Below are 15,223 nucleotides of genomic sequence, written 5' to 3' on the forward strand. Positions count from 1 at the left end.
GGTATGTGTGTGTGGATTGGTATATGTGTGTGGATTGGTATATGTGTGTGGATTGGTGTATGTGTGTGGATTGGTGTATGTGTGTGGATTGGTATGTGTGTGTGGATTGGTATGTGTGTGTGGATTGGTATATGTGTGTGGATTGGTATACGTGTGGATTGGTGTGTATGTGTGGATTGGTGTATGTGTGGATTGGTGTATGTGTGGATTGGTGTATGTGTGGATTGGTATATGTGTGTGGATTGGTATATGTGTGTGGATTGGTGTATGTGTGTGGATTGGTGTATGTGTGTGGATTGGCGTATGTGTGTGGATTGGCGTATGTGTGCATTGGTAAGTGCGTGAGAGTGATGGGTGTTATGCTGTACCATTTCCAATGTCTTTTTCATGATCTAATTATGCTCTAAAAGTACATCATAACCCCCATCACTCTATACTGTTCCATACAGTGGCAGAGCTGGGAGGCAGAGGCCTTGCACCCCCACCACAGGACTCCTGAAAGGTAAGTGAACTTCAAAGAGGGAGAGGGTAGATAGTTAGGAGGGGGGGTAGTTGCGGCGGGCTTAAGGGGCTCTGCGTTAATGCGGCCATATAGGACCAGTCAGTCCGGTCCTGACTGGGCCTATTTTAAGGTGGGGGCCTGGAGCTGCAGCTACATCAGCCCCTAAGTCAATCCTGCCCTGCCGCGGGCCCGGTCGCAGTTGCTGCTTGCTCCGGCAACAAGGTAAGTAGGGTGAGGGAGGGGGGTGCAGTGAAAAGGGGCAGATGGGGGTTAGATAGTGAGAAAGGGGGAGAGGGGATAGATAGAGGCAGTACATATTGAGAAGTGGGGAAGGGGGTTACATAGTGAGAAGGGGCAGATAAGATGAAGAGAGGGGGTAGTGTGAATGCGTATGAGAATTAATGAATAAATGTGTGGATGAATTGTGTGAATGCGTATGACAATGAATTCATGTGAGGATGAATTGCTTGATTTGTGAGACTGCATTAATGAATGTGTTAATGATTTGTCTGAATGATTAAATGCAAAGATGGTACATGAAGGGTGGGCTTTAACAATAAATAAATAAATATGGGCTGCTCAGGCTTAAATGCCCGGGCCTATTTTTTGTCCCAGTCCGGGCCTGTTTGGTTTGATGGGGTAAGTTGTATTGGCCGGCTTCAGACACCTGAAATAGGATATGTACTACGAGTAAGAAACAGTCTTGTCATTAAGGGGTTAATTTAGGTAAAAGAAGGACCTTGTTCCACATAATGCAAATCCAGATCCTTACAGTATAGGGTGACATTAATTGTTCTGATTCCAAGACCAATACACCCATAGTTCATGTATAGCAAATAGTTTACAATACAGAGCAGTTATATTAACCCCTTAACGACAATCCCCGTACATGTACGGGGTTGCCGTGCAACGGGTTAACGACAATGCCCGTACATGTACGGGCTGCCGTTATATAGCTGCATCGCCGCGATCGCGGCGTTATCGCCGCGATCGGCGGCTTTGCAGCGTCCACGGAAGCCTCACAAGTGAGGCTGACCGTGGATCCGGGGAGGGCAGCCCTTGGCTAAAACGATTTTGATCTCTTCCTAAGCTGTTTAAGCCGGGCGCCGCCGCGATCTTTGATGATCGGTGCGGCATCGGCAATTTTTCTTCCGGGGAGGGCTTTCCTCCCCGAATCCATGGTCATCCTCACTTGTGAGGCTTCCGTGGATGCTGCAAAGCCGCTGCTCGCTTTGTCATTATCACTTGAAAATACATTGGAAATATGAAAATTTGAAACAAAGCTTACGAAACTTAAATAAAATGGCCAACTGAAAGGACAAATGCAGTAGAAAAAAATCAGGGGTATCCCTAAAACTGTACTTAATTCACATTTAGCCAAATTCCTTAAAGGCTTCCTGTGTAGATATGTAGAGAAACAACCGGGCCTCTAGCTCTTTGAAAGAATTTACGAATTATATAAATTAACAGATCCAAAATACGCTGACGGGCCTAGAAATGATGTTTCAACATTTAGAAATAAATCTTGTGTAGGAATAGAATTTAAGAAACATCTGGCTAAAGAAGAGATTAAAGAGAAATAAGTCTATGGGGCCTGATGGGATACACCCCAAGTTATTAAAAGAGCTTGGTGGTATACTAGCAAAACCATTAACAGATTTATGTAATGAATCATTGTTAACGTGAGTCGTCCCAGAGGAATGGAAGTAAGCAAATGTTGTGCCAGTTCACAAAAAGGCAGTTGGGAGGAGTTTGGTAACTACAGGCCAGTAAGTCTTACATCTATAGTGGGGAAATTAATGGAAACTATGTTAAAGGATAGGATTGTTGAACATCTGACGTCACCTGGTTTTCAAGATCGAAAACAACATGGATTTACTTTAGGAAGATCGTGCCAAACTAATCTTATAGATTTGCATATCTGGATTTGAGTAAGGCCTTTGACTCCCACATATTCCCACATAGAAGACATAAATAAACTGCAATCTCTGAGTTTATATCCCAATATTGTTGAATGGATTAGGCAGTGGCTGAGTGACAGAAAACAGTGGAGTACCTCAGGGATCTATACTTGGACCCATTCTCTTTAATATTATTTCATATTGCAGGTGGTCTTGATGGCAAGGTATGTCTTTTTGCTGACGACACAAAAATTTGCAACAGGTTGATGTTACTGGAGGAATAAGCCAAATGATTTAGGTAAACTGTTTAAATGGTCAGAGTTGTTGCAACTGGCATTTAATGAGGATACATGCAAAGTAATGTATCTAGGGCACAAATACCCAAGGGCAGAGTATAAAATATGTGATACTGTCCTAACCTCAACATGTGAGAAAAGGGATTTAGGGGTGATTATTTCAGAGGATTTAAAGGTAGGTAGACAATGCGTTAGTGCAGCAGGAAATGCTAGGTTGTATAGTGAGAGGTATTATCAGAATAAAGTGGGAAGTGCTTATGCCTTTGTAGAGAGCACAGGTGACTTAGAGTATTGTGTACAGTAACATAGAAAGCGACGGCAGATAAAAACCATTAGGCCCATCCGGTCTGTCCAACCTCTGAGTACTTTCCTTGGTACCTGCCCTTACTGTATTAACATCTATCACTTCTGCTGGAAGGCTATTCCATGCGTCCACTACCCTTTCCGTAGTAATATTTCCTGATGTTACCATTAAACCTTTGCCCCTCTAGCCAGAGGCGTATCTACTGAAAATAGCGCCTATGGCAAGCACTGAAATTGCGCCCCTGTCCAAATATCTAAAACCCATTTATTAGTTCCTGCTTCCCATATATATATATAAATATTAGTCCCTGCTGCCGATAGCAGGTATAGACACAAACCCAGATCAATTGAAATTCACTTGTGATCTCAGCACTGAAGGTATATATCAAATAAACAGAATCAGACATACAAATCCTGTATTTGCAGGTATACAATAATAATATATGAAACGAAGCATCACAAGTAGAGATCAAATAAATACATGGAAACAGCATTGCAGGTATTAATCAACTGAATAAGACATATTAACCCTGTATCTGCAGGTATACATAAATAATGTATGGAAATATAGCATAGCAGATATGGATCTACAGTATAACACAAAAACCCAGCTTTGCAGGTATAGATCAATTGGAATTCACATAAAAACATGGCATTAAAAGGTATATTTAAAACCCCCTAAATTGCAGACATACATCACAGGTTGCACACCCCAAAGCCAGACCTGGCGTCCACACTGCCCACATAGAACCTGACCAGCACCCAGATAACACACATAAGATTTGCCATCTTTGTCCCCAAACAGTCTGGGCTGTGCCATCTTTGTCCCATATACACCCTGCCTGTGCCATCTTGGTCCCCAAGGCTCAAACCTTCTGCTAGTGCCATCTTTGCCCTTTCACAATTATACATCTATGATACACACAATCACTTTTACAGTCATTCACTAATTCACACTTTTATTCAGACAACTCATCCACACATTAACACATGCTCTCCCTCATTCAGACAACTCATCCACACGTTAACTCATGCTCTCCCTTATTCAGACAGTTCATCCACACATTAACTCATGCTCTCCCTCATTCAGATAATTCATCCCCATATTAACTGGATGGATACCTGGAAAAACATAATATTCGGGGATATAATCTTTAATTATGTGGAAACAGCTTATTGATCCAAGGAGAAATCTGACTGCCATTTTGGGGTCAAGAATGAATTTTTTCCCTGGTTAGTGCAAAATTGGAAAGAGCGAAGCCGGGGTTTTTTGCCTTCTTTTGGATCAAACAGCAACAAATTAACAGATATAGGAAAGGCTGAACTTGATGGACGCATGTCTTTTTTCAGCCTATGTAACTATGTAACTCATGCTCTCCCTCATTCAGACAACTCATCCCCATATTAACTCATGCTCTCCCCCATTCAGACAACTCATGCTCTCCCTCATTCAGACTATTCATCCACATATTAACTCATGCTCTCCCTCATTCACTCACCCTTGTCACTTTCTAACCCCTTTCCCTCCCCTTTCCCTACTACCCTCTTCCTCAATATCTATCCCCTCTCCCCCTTTCTCACTATCTACCCCCTCTAATTCCCTTATCACTTTCTAATCCCTCTCCCTCCCTTATCACTTTCTAACCCCTCCCCGTACTCACTATCGACCCTCTCCCCCTTTGTAGTTCTCTCACCTTGAGGTCCAGCGACAGGAGCACGAGGCTTCTGTCTTCCTACACTGCTGCAGTGCCCGCTGCTTCACTGCTGAGCGCCGTAACATGCTGTCATATTTCGGCGCTCAGCAGTGAAGCAGCGGGCACCAGTGAGCGGCTTTTAAACACTGTCTTTTTTTTTTTTTTTTTGATGCAGGCAAGAACGGCGCCCCTCTCTCTCCTCCGCATCAAAAAAAAAAAAAGACATCATTTAAAAGCCGCTCGCTGGTGCCCGCTGATTCACTGCTGAGTGCCGAAATATGACGTCATATTACGGCGCTCAGCGTGAAATGCCGGCACCGGGACGGAGGTAGAGGCCTCGTGGAGGAGAATGAGGGGCACCGAGCGGTTGCTAGGTGCCCCTCTCCTCCACATCCAAAAAAAAAGACGGCATTTAAAAGCCGCTCACTGGTGCCCCCTTTTCGTATGGTGCCTATGGCACGAGCAATAGGTGCCATACCCTAGATACGCCTCTGCCTCTAGCTTATGACTATGTCCTCTTGTTGTGGTAGTATTTCTCCTTTTAAATAAACTCTCCTTTTATGTTGTTGATTCCCTATAAGTATTTAAATGTTTCTTTCATATCCCCCCCCCCCCGTCACGTCTTTCTTCCAGGTTGTATATGTTAAGATCCTTTAACCTGTCCTGGTAAGGTTTATCCTGTAATCCATGATCCATTTTAGTAGCCCTTCTCTGAACTCTCTCCAACATATCTATATCCTTCTGGAGATACGGTCTCCAGTACTGTACACAATACTCCAAGTGAGGTCTCACCAGTGATCTGTACAACGGCATGAGCACTTTTATGTTTCTATATTGTTTGCCTAAACATGGGGTGAAGATTCATGACTAAGAGATAAAAAAAAATCCATATAAACAAGGATTCCACACTGGGGTTGGTGATGTAATAAATATACTTGTTTACATTTACTTGCATTTAAAATATGAATCAATAGCTAAGTAGCACTGTAAAGAAAGTTTGGTTATGAATCATAATTCATAAGTTATTTTTAGTTTTCTATGAACTGGAAGATATGGATACAATTTACAACTCATCCCAACTTTTTTTAATTTTCACTGGTTTTATTATAGCTCACATAACATTCTGTATTACCGTAGACAAATAACTTTACTTTTACTGAATTATATATTTTCGTAGGGATGCACCAAAATGAAAATTCGGGACCGAAACTGAAATTTCAGGATTCCCTTTAAAAAAACCTTTAAAAAAAGAAAAAATAGCCACACTTTTCTTAAAAGTAACACACCAAAATTAGACAAAAACACAATAACATTAAGATATGTAATATATAATTAACAGCAATCACACTCCTTTCATGCCCAGGCATACCCAGATTCCAGCATGTACTGGCTGACTTGGCATGATAGGAGTGTGATTGCTGTTAATCATATATATATATTGATATTGTTATTGTTTTTTCTGTCCAATTTTGGTGTGTTACTTACTTTTATTAATAGTGTGGTTAACACACCAAATTTGGACCAAAAAAATCATATATATATAATTGCTAACAGCAATCACACTCCTATCATGCCCAGGCAGCCAGTACATGCTAGAACCTGGGCATGATAGCAGTGTGAATACAGGCTCCCTATGCCATGCTATCCCCCCACACTTACACATCCATGCTATCACACACACTCATTTACAAACATTCATATACTCATTCATTCCCTTTATCACACATACTTGCTGATACACCTTCCCCCACCCCCTAACCTGACCTGCAGATCTCTCAGTCACAGACTTCTGCAGGGTCCCGGCTGTACAAGCAACTTCTCTGGCCCCGCCCCCAGTGGAAGAAGGAATGGAGCAGAGTCATGTGATGTGCATTCACATGACTCCGATGAGTTCCTGGTTTTCCTGGCCGGTACAAGAGACGCTGCTCGCACACTGTGCGACCAACGCACAATTAAGCAGCCCAGTCCCTGCAGATGATTATTTTCGGACGTTTTTTTGGTTTCAACATTTTGCCGATAATGCCCTTTTCGGACGATATATTTCGGCCACTTATATATCGGTGCACCTCTATTTTCATGTAAATCCAACGTGATGTGTTAACATAAGTATTGGTCAAATTGAAAGTATTGATTGCATTGATGTTGGGTTTCATAGAATAAGTTTAAACCTTCAACTTCATGAAGAAAGAGATTGAAGCAGAGCAGATTAGAGATAGTTTTTGAGTAATGTATTAAATTTGTTTCAGTAAATTCCCAATTAAAAAATACAATGAAGTTGAAAAGAATCCTCAGGGGAGTCTCTCCAGGCAATGGAGGAGGGTCATTGGAGCCCAGCTTTCTAATGTGATTAGTAAAATATAAAAAAAATAATAATAAAAAAAAATCATGGAAAAAAAATGCTAACATTTAAAAATAATTATGCAGTGATGTCACCAGAGGAACCATCCAGTAACAGCAAAATGTAAAAAAAAAAAAAAAAAAAAAAAGTCCAAAAAAGAATAAAATAACTAAAATAAAAAATAAAATTTATTATTTTGAGCAAGTGCTAAAATTAGCACTTTATCTTCTCAAAAATCTCAACATAGAAAGAGTTAAAATAAAAGCATTTCAAATATCCAAGGGGTGTCTAATTTAATAAAAAATGAATGGTTTGATGGGGTAAATTGGCATAGGCACAGACCAAAATGGAGAGAGAAAGCGCACTTCTCAAATGTAGCATTTTAAATCTCAAACAACCCGACAAAACCCATGCATGTGGGGTATCACTGCACTTGGGAGATGATGCTGAACACATATTGGGGTGGTGTTTGATAGTGATGCATACCAGGAGCTATGAATTCATTCCTGAAGTACAATTTGTGTGAAAAAAATACAAAAAAAAATTACTACCACAAACATTGGCAAAAGCAGGTGGTAGAATCTCATGCATAAAAGGGTTAAAATACCAGCATTTGAAATACTTTGGGGTGTCTAGTTTTAAAAAATATATGGTTTGATGGGGTAAATTACATTGGCCAGCTTCAAAGATGTTTCAAAGAGGAGATAAAGGGTTGCAATTGCAATTACTATTACAAAGTTTGACAAAGTGTGGTTGTATAATTAGTGCATGCAAAGGGTTAAAATACCAGCATTTGAAATACCCTGAGGTGTTTATTTTGATGGGGTAAATTGAAGTAAATTTCCAGATTTGGAAAAAAAAAGGTTTGGAAATCATGAAACTTATTGCCCTATAACTTACAAAAAAACAGCAAAAAAAACCCATAAAAACATTGGGTGTTTCTAAACTCAGGACAAATAGTAGAATCTATTTAGCTAGTTTTTTTACTTCATTTTGTAGGTGAGTAAAAGATTTTTAAAAGAAAAGTCATAAGTTTTTTTTGTTTTTTTTTTTAATTTTCACCGTTTTTTTATATTTATTTTTTATAGTAAGTAAGATGATATGATCAATCTTATTAATAATAATAAGAAAGCCCATCTTGTGCTGAAAAAAACCCCAATATATAACCTGTGTGGGTGAGGAGAAAATTACAGCTGAACACAAGCACCGCAAAAGTGTTCCTCGGTCCCAAAGGGTACAAAAAGAAAAAATAAATCCGGTCCTTAAAGAGTTAATTTTCACTGTATATGGATTAGATTGGAAGATTTAGATACATATAATCTTATTTCAGACCACTTTGAGGCTAGGTTTCCACTTGGGTTTTTGTCCTGCGTTTTTTTTTCTTGATGAAAAACGCCAGGAAAAACGCCAAGAAAACTGCCACTGCATTTACCTGCGTTTTGGCGTTTTTTCTGGAGTTTTTTCTGGCGTTTTAGCCTTTCTGTGGAAATTGCTTTTTTTGACCTTAGGCAGTTTTTCCAGCCTTTACAAGTTAGAAGTTTCACCCAGCTAAAAGGGATTAGGATAAATGGCAAGTATCTGCCCTCTCCTGATGTCATTTACTTGGTAGACCCTTTTGTCTCTTTTCTGTGGTTTGTAAGGCATGCTTTATTCCGAATGTCTGCTCCTCTGGGAAGATTGGCCCGAAATGATGGTGCAAATTGTTTGCTGTTGCTTTTGGCACGCAGGATCCAGTTGATGCGTTGGGTATGTTTGTTTGTAATGGCATGTTTGTTCCAAATGGTGTAAAATTCAATATGAACCAGTCCAGGACTTTGTTTTGTGTGAAACTGTTTGTTTTCAGCCTATTTCTCGTAGGACACACAGATACTGGGTCCATCCTCTGCATTGTAACTGTGGAAAAAACGCCATAAAAAACGCCAAGGCAATAAACCCACATGGCTTTTTCATGGCGTTTTTTCTCTCCCATAGACTTCTATTGGAGAAAAACGCCAAGATTTCTTGCAAAAAACGCCAGAGTGTCAACATGCTGCGATTTTGAAAAACTGCCACAGAGCCCAAAAAAGCAGAAAAACGCCAAAGAGGACTGAAAAAACGCCAAACAGAAAAACGCCAAACAGAAAAACGCCAAGTGGAAATGGCATTTTGCGATTTCCTATTGAAGAACAGCTAACATCTGGCTGCAGCCGTTTTTCACTAAAAAAAACGCCAGGTGGCGCTATTGGCGTTTTTATGGTTTTTAGCAAAAAAAAAAACCAAGTGGAAATCTAGCCTAAATCCATGCTTACATTTAAAAAGCCGATGTCTTCATCACACTCTGACATATTTTACTCCATTAATTTTACTACACTTCTTAATAAGAGAATATTTAAAAAGATGGATTACACTTGGATTACACAAACTCTCTGATTTGGTTTTTTTCCCATTCCGTCTTGAGTTTTGGAAATTTACAGGGAAATTATAGATTTCCTATATTAGAATTAAAAGTTTTCTTGAGGTTAATTTTTTAATGCCTTATACATCATTTGATAGCTTTATAGAATGTCATAATAAGGATGGTTTACTTTATAGGATTTGAAATATTGTAGAGAACAAGGAGGAAATAAGTAAACCTAAAACATTTGAAAAATGGAAATTGGAAATTGGTTGTGTGATTTGTTGGGTTTGTTTATGCATCCAATGTCCTGTTAAGCACAAGGAAAGTGGAGCATTGTATGAATATTTGTGAACTTTATTGTAAGATAATTCATAATTGTTACATGGTTCCAATAAAAATCCATAAAATCTGATAAACTGCATCCAGTAAATGCTGGAGATGCTCATGTATGGCAGGGATTTCATAATTTTTTAAAATGTAAAATTGAATCAAATCTCTCACCTCATGCATTTATCTTTCATGTCGGCCTTCTATTAAAACAAAAAGTTGGCCTGGTTATAGTCTAGTCAGTGGAATTAATTGGACCCTACCAGAACACCAAACCATTCTATGTACAAGTACACCTCTAAATCTAGACTAATGGTTTGTGATGGCAAAATTGTGGACATTTGTGATACTTGCATGCCTTTCCTTATCGCCAAATGATTATATTCAATCTGTTTTTCAATATATTAATGGCAAATATGGTATCTTCTGCCACTGTATTTGTTTAAATTGGCTTCTGTAGCTTTTTTTCAATCAAAAAATTAAGAAAAACCATACCTTTTGGGATATTACATTTTAGTTAAGTCAGTTTTTTGTAATTTCTATTATCGGTCAGAATTAAATTACCTTTCAGTTCAATTTCTTTTATCTACATATCATTAGTACTACAGCATATTAAATCCAGATTGTTATGAGTTCAAAGATTTATAGTTCAATCTCTCTGTTTTGTTGGAGCCCATTGGGCAGATTATCTCCACATTTGATTGCCTAAAACTTTTTTCTAGAATAAAATTGAATAAATCTTCTATAGTTTTTGTTGTAGATTTACACATAACAAAAGTTATGGTGGAGATAGGGGCAACCCGACCCATCAGGCCCAGACCGAGGGCCTGCAAGGGCCGGAGTGAGGTCTGCAGGAGCAGGGAACATTAAGGAGAGATCCTAGATCTCATGCTAACTGGCCCAAACAGTGGCGTAACTACAGTGGTCCTAGAGCAACCGCTTGTTCCTGTCTCCCCGTGGCATTTAGAAATTCTTCAAAAAGGGCCCTTCCGACCTGGTCCAGTTCAACCCAGGTCGGAAGGGCTCTTTTTAAACAATTTTGAGCTGGCATGGGGTGAAATGTATCAGGGTCACGTGACCCTGCTTGAACCAGAGGCTGCTCAGACAGTGTGTGAGCAGCCAGACCTAAAGCTGCAGGAGCAGTAAGGGGGTGCAGGGGGAAGTATGTATCTTTGAATGCATGCATGTTTGAATGCATGTGAGGATTAATGTAAGTGTAATCATGAACGTCCCTGTGTAAGTGCGTGTGAGCATGAACGTCAGATGAGGAGGAGCCAAAACAAACTAAGACAGAATAAAAGGTGGCGGAAGAGGGGCTGCTAGGGGACAGACAGGAAAGATAAGGAAACATTGTGAGAGTGTTAGAAATAATTAAGCACATGTGATGGAAGTGCCTGGTTCAGCCTAAAGTGATGGGAGTTAGCTGCAAAGGAGGGCCTTTATATTAATATATATTTATTTAGAATATAATGCCATTAAAGTCCCTGTTGATTTATTCTTAATGTTTTAATACATTTGTCAAGACCTGGGAGCTGGCTTTTGTCTAGACTTGGGCGTCTTCGGGGGGGGGGGGGAATCTTTGTATTCTGCTTCCCATGTTTGCTTCGGGAGAATATTCATATACGTTCTTCGTATTCATTTTTCTCTTTTCATTTTCTGCCGGTTTTCTAGCAGAGGTTAATACGGGTTAACATTGTAACATCCGTAGGGCTTCAACAACTAATCGATATAAAAGTTAATGAAAATCGTTGTGAACGAATTTCATTATCGATTAGATGAATCTATTTTATCAAATATAATATGAGGGTTTTTTCAAAGCAAATGCTCCGAAAAATACCCCTTGTCTTATAATCTGACCTCAAACAACGGTCGGATAATAACACTAAGATCCAGATCTCCCGCAGCGCTGCAGGGGACCCGGATCCTACTCTTTGACAGCTGGCGGGCGTCTGCGATGCACGCAGACATCCTCTGCTACTGTCCTCCACTTCCCCCGGGGCTTCTCTGATGGAGCACTAGCATGACGTGACTTTCCAGTGCTCCAGCATAGAAGCCCCGGCGGAAGTATCGGCCAGCAGAGCAGAGGTTGTCTGCACACATCGCGTAGAAGTTCACCGGCTGCCCTTACTAGACACCAAGGAATCTGGAGCACGGGGGGGGTAAGTCTGAGGGGGGCATATAAAGGGGTATGGTGGCATATATAGGGGTATAAGGTATATTGGGGGGGCAGAGTAGCATATTTGGGGATATAAGGCATATCAGAGGGGCAGAGTGGCATATAAGGGGGTTATAAGGCATATTTGGGGGGCAGAGGGGCATATCTGGTGGTATAAGCCATATCTGGGGGGGCAGAGTGGCATATAAGAGGTATAAGGCATATTTGGGGGCAGAGTGGCACATCTGGGGTATAAGGCATACCAGAGGGCACTATGGCATATGGGGGGATATAAGGAATATCGGTGGGACAGAGTGGCATATCTGGGAGACGGTGTGGCAAGCCTGGGCTCAAATGTACATAACTGGGAAAAGAAGAACTGCATTATTCTCAAAGATTTTTTTATTCTGCTATCTGTTTTTAACATCCTTTTTGTTTATTAAATTATTTTTAAAGAATTTGTAATCGAAAAAATAATCAGCCAACTAATCGATTATGAAAATAATTGTTAGTTGCAGCCGTAAACATATGTAGGATTGCGCCAAAATTGTAAAGGTCTTTAAGAACGACTCTGTTGGTTGCCAGCTGCTCTTCATTGGTTGATACCAGATGAGCCCCCTGCCGGTGACCAATAGAGTCAATCTTATGGACCTTTAACCCCAGACACGATCCTACGGATGTTGCACTGTTAACCCCTGCCAAAATACAAAGACTTAAGATAGGTTAGAGGCAGTGACTTGTATGGGGGGAAGGGGCCAGAGAGATTAGCTAGGAGATATTTACGAAAAAACAAAGATTATTCGTGTTGTGCATCTTTTTCTTTGTGTACGTTGATCCGCTGTCATATTCGTTTATTCAGTACTCGGTTTGAACAACGAGAACTCAACATTCGTGTTCGTTTTCATATTCTCCCGAATACGAATGAACAAGTCTACTTTTGTCTAAGGGCTACAACACAGAAGTGGTTCGTTTGCTGCATTACTTTAATTTTTATTTGTAATAAGTGCTTGACACCTAATTATACCTTTTTACCGATAGATTGGTATGTATAGGCACAATGAGTAGTGTTTATTGATTTTTTTAATTTTTTCATAAGATAACAGAAGCTAGATGGTAGTTCATTTGTTCACAGAGAGATCTTAGTATTAGTGCTGTATAGATGGTTACAATTTCTTTCAATTTTTTTCTTTGTATCTTCATCACCTTAGGCACTGGAATTCGTTCTGAGAGTGATATACAAGAATTACTGAAGACTGAAAAACCACCATCGATCCCTTATTCCTCACCTTCAGCTCCTACACCACAGCAAGAATCATATGGAAAAGGAGTGGTTTTCTACCTGCGGGACAACATAGTTGTGGGAATTGTGCTGTGGAATATCTTTAATCGAATGCCTATTGCACGCAAGGTGAACAGATGTCTGACATTATGAGGGGTTACCAGAAACCAAAGGTTTCTCCCAAATTTTGGAAGTTGTCATACCAGTTTGGTATGAACAAGCATTTAGCTTCTCAGTATTCGTTATCTGAAATTTAAAAGAGGGCTTTCCACTGAAAACATGTCTCAGACTTTGGATAAAAAAAAAAGATTCTGTGGAAAGCATACGTTTTGGTAATGCTCTTCCTTGACCTCATATAACATTCAAAAATGCTAGTTAAAAACATAATGTAAAAATGAATTATTTAAGTGTCCATAAAAGGACCAGCTTGACTCGTGTTAGAGACGAGCTTTGTACCTAACATGTTTTGTAGTACAAACGGAATCAAGGCTAGATTTAAGGAGCTTTGGGCCCTGAAGCGCTTTACAGAAGGACCCCTTTTCTGGATTTCCTGACTTTTGCAACCTGTTTTTCTCTCTGCTTTCTGCGTACCTTCGATTCTTTCCTCCTTCTTTGGCAGTCTTCCTTTTTCTTTTATCTTGCTTGCCTTTCTTACATTTTTCATCCGCTTTCTTCTATTCTTACAACACATATATAAACTATATGGACAAGAGTATTGGGACACCCCTCCTAATGATTGAATTTAGATGCTTCAGCCACACGTATTGTTAACGGATGTATAAAATCAAGTATATATGCTGTCTCAGTAGACAAAGTTTGTCAGTAGAGTGGGTCGTAGTGAAGAGCTCCATGACTTTAAAGATGACATTGTCATCAGATACCACCTTTGCCGCAAGTCGGTTTCTGTCCTTCCAGATCTGCTCTGGTCCACTGTAAGTGCTGTTATTCTGAACTGAATCTGTGTCTGTGGTAGTAGCAACAGCTTATCAGCAAAGCGATAGACCATGCACACTCAAAGAGCAGGGCTGCTGAGTATAGTGCACACTAGAGATGCACCGAAATTAAAACTCTGAACCGAAAATTCAGGATTCACTTGGCCGAAAATGACCCCCTCCTTAAAACAAAATAAAAAATCATAACCACACTTTTATTAAAAAATAAGCAACACACCAAAATTGGACAGAAAAAATGCAATAACAATATTAATATATATGTAAATATATGATTAACAGCAATCACACTCCTATCATGCCCAGGCATACCCAGATTCCAGCATGTACTGGCAGACTAATCATGATCATGATAGGAGTGTAATTGCTGTTAACAATTATCTATATATATATATATATACATACATACCGTATTTCCCTGAATTTAGGCTGCACTTTTTTTCCCCCACTTTAAAGACTTAAAGTGAGGGAAAAAAGTGCAGCCTATATTCGGGGTCTAGCGCCCAACGCCCGGGTCATGCAGTTCCGGGCGCCGGGCAAGCAGCAGGGTTAGGATGCTAATCCCCCGCAGCGGTGCCGGGGACCTGCATCCTACTCTCTGATATGCTCAGACAGCCTCCCCTGCCAGCACTTCCAATGGGGGGGGGGTCCCGGCACGGGAGATTGTCTAAGCGCATCGCGCAGACGTTCACCGGCTGCGGCGATGCGCGCGTAAACAACCTCCGCTGCCGGTACGTCTGCACGTGCAGACGTGCCGGCAGCGGAGGTTGTTTACGCGCATCGCTGCAGCTGGTGAACGTCTGAGGGGGGCAGAGTGGCAGCATATCTCGGGGGTGGGGGGGACAGAGTGGCAGCATATCTTGTCGGGGGGAGGGCAGAGTGGCAGCAGATCTATTACAAAACTTTTTCTTTAAAAAAGCACCAAACTTTTAGGGTGCGGCCTATATCCGAGCCAATACGGTGTGTGTTTATATATATATAATATATATTAATAAATATATATATATATATATAATATATCTGTGTGTCCAATTTTGGTGTGTTACTTTTAATAAAAGTGTGGTTAACACACCAAAATTGGACCAAAAAAAAGCAATAACA

General features: G+C 40.3%; 1 protein-coding gene across 1 annotated transcript in view; it reads left to right on the forward strand.

Annotated features, from left to right (window-relative positions):
• The window catches only part of AIFM1 (apoptosis inducing factor mitochondria associated 1), a 131,431-nt gene that overhangs the window by 103,730 nt on the left and 12,478 nt on the right, over nucleotides 1–15,223 (forward strand). Inside the window, exon 16 of the mRNA XM_053473684.1 lies at nucleotides 13,102–13,301. Within this exon, the coding sequence (XP_053329659.1) occupies nucleotides 13,102–13,301 (200 nt within the window). The remainder of the gene's footprint in view (nucleotides 1–13,101; nucleotides 13,302–15,223) is intronic.

The sequence above is a fragment of the Spea bombifrons genome, chromosome 8, assembly GCF_027358695.1.
Source record: "Spea bombifrons isolate aSpeBom1 chromosome 8, aSpeBom1.2.pri, whole genome shotgun sequence".
In the NCBI taxonomy this organism is placed as follows: Eukaryota; Metazoa; Chordata; class Amphibia; order Anura; family Pelobatidae; genus Spea; species Spea bombifrons.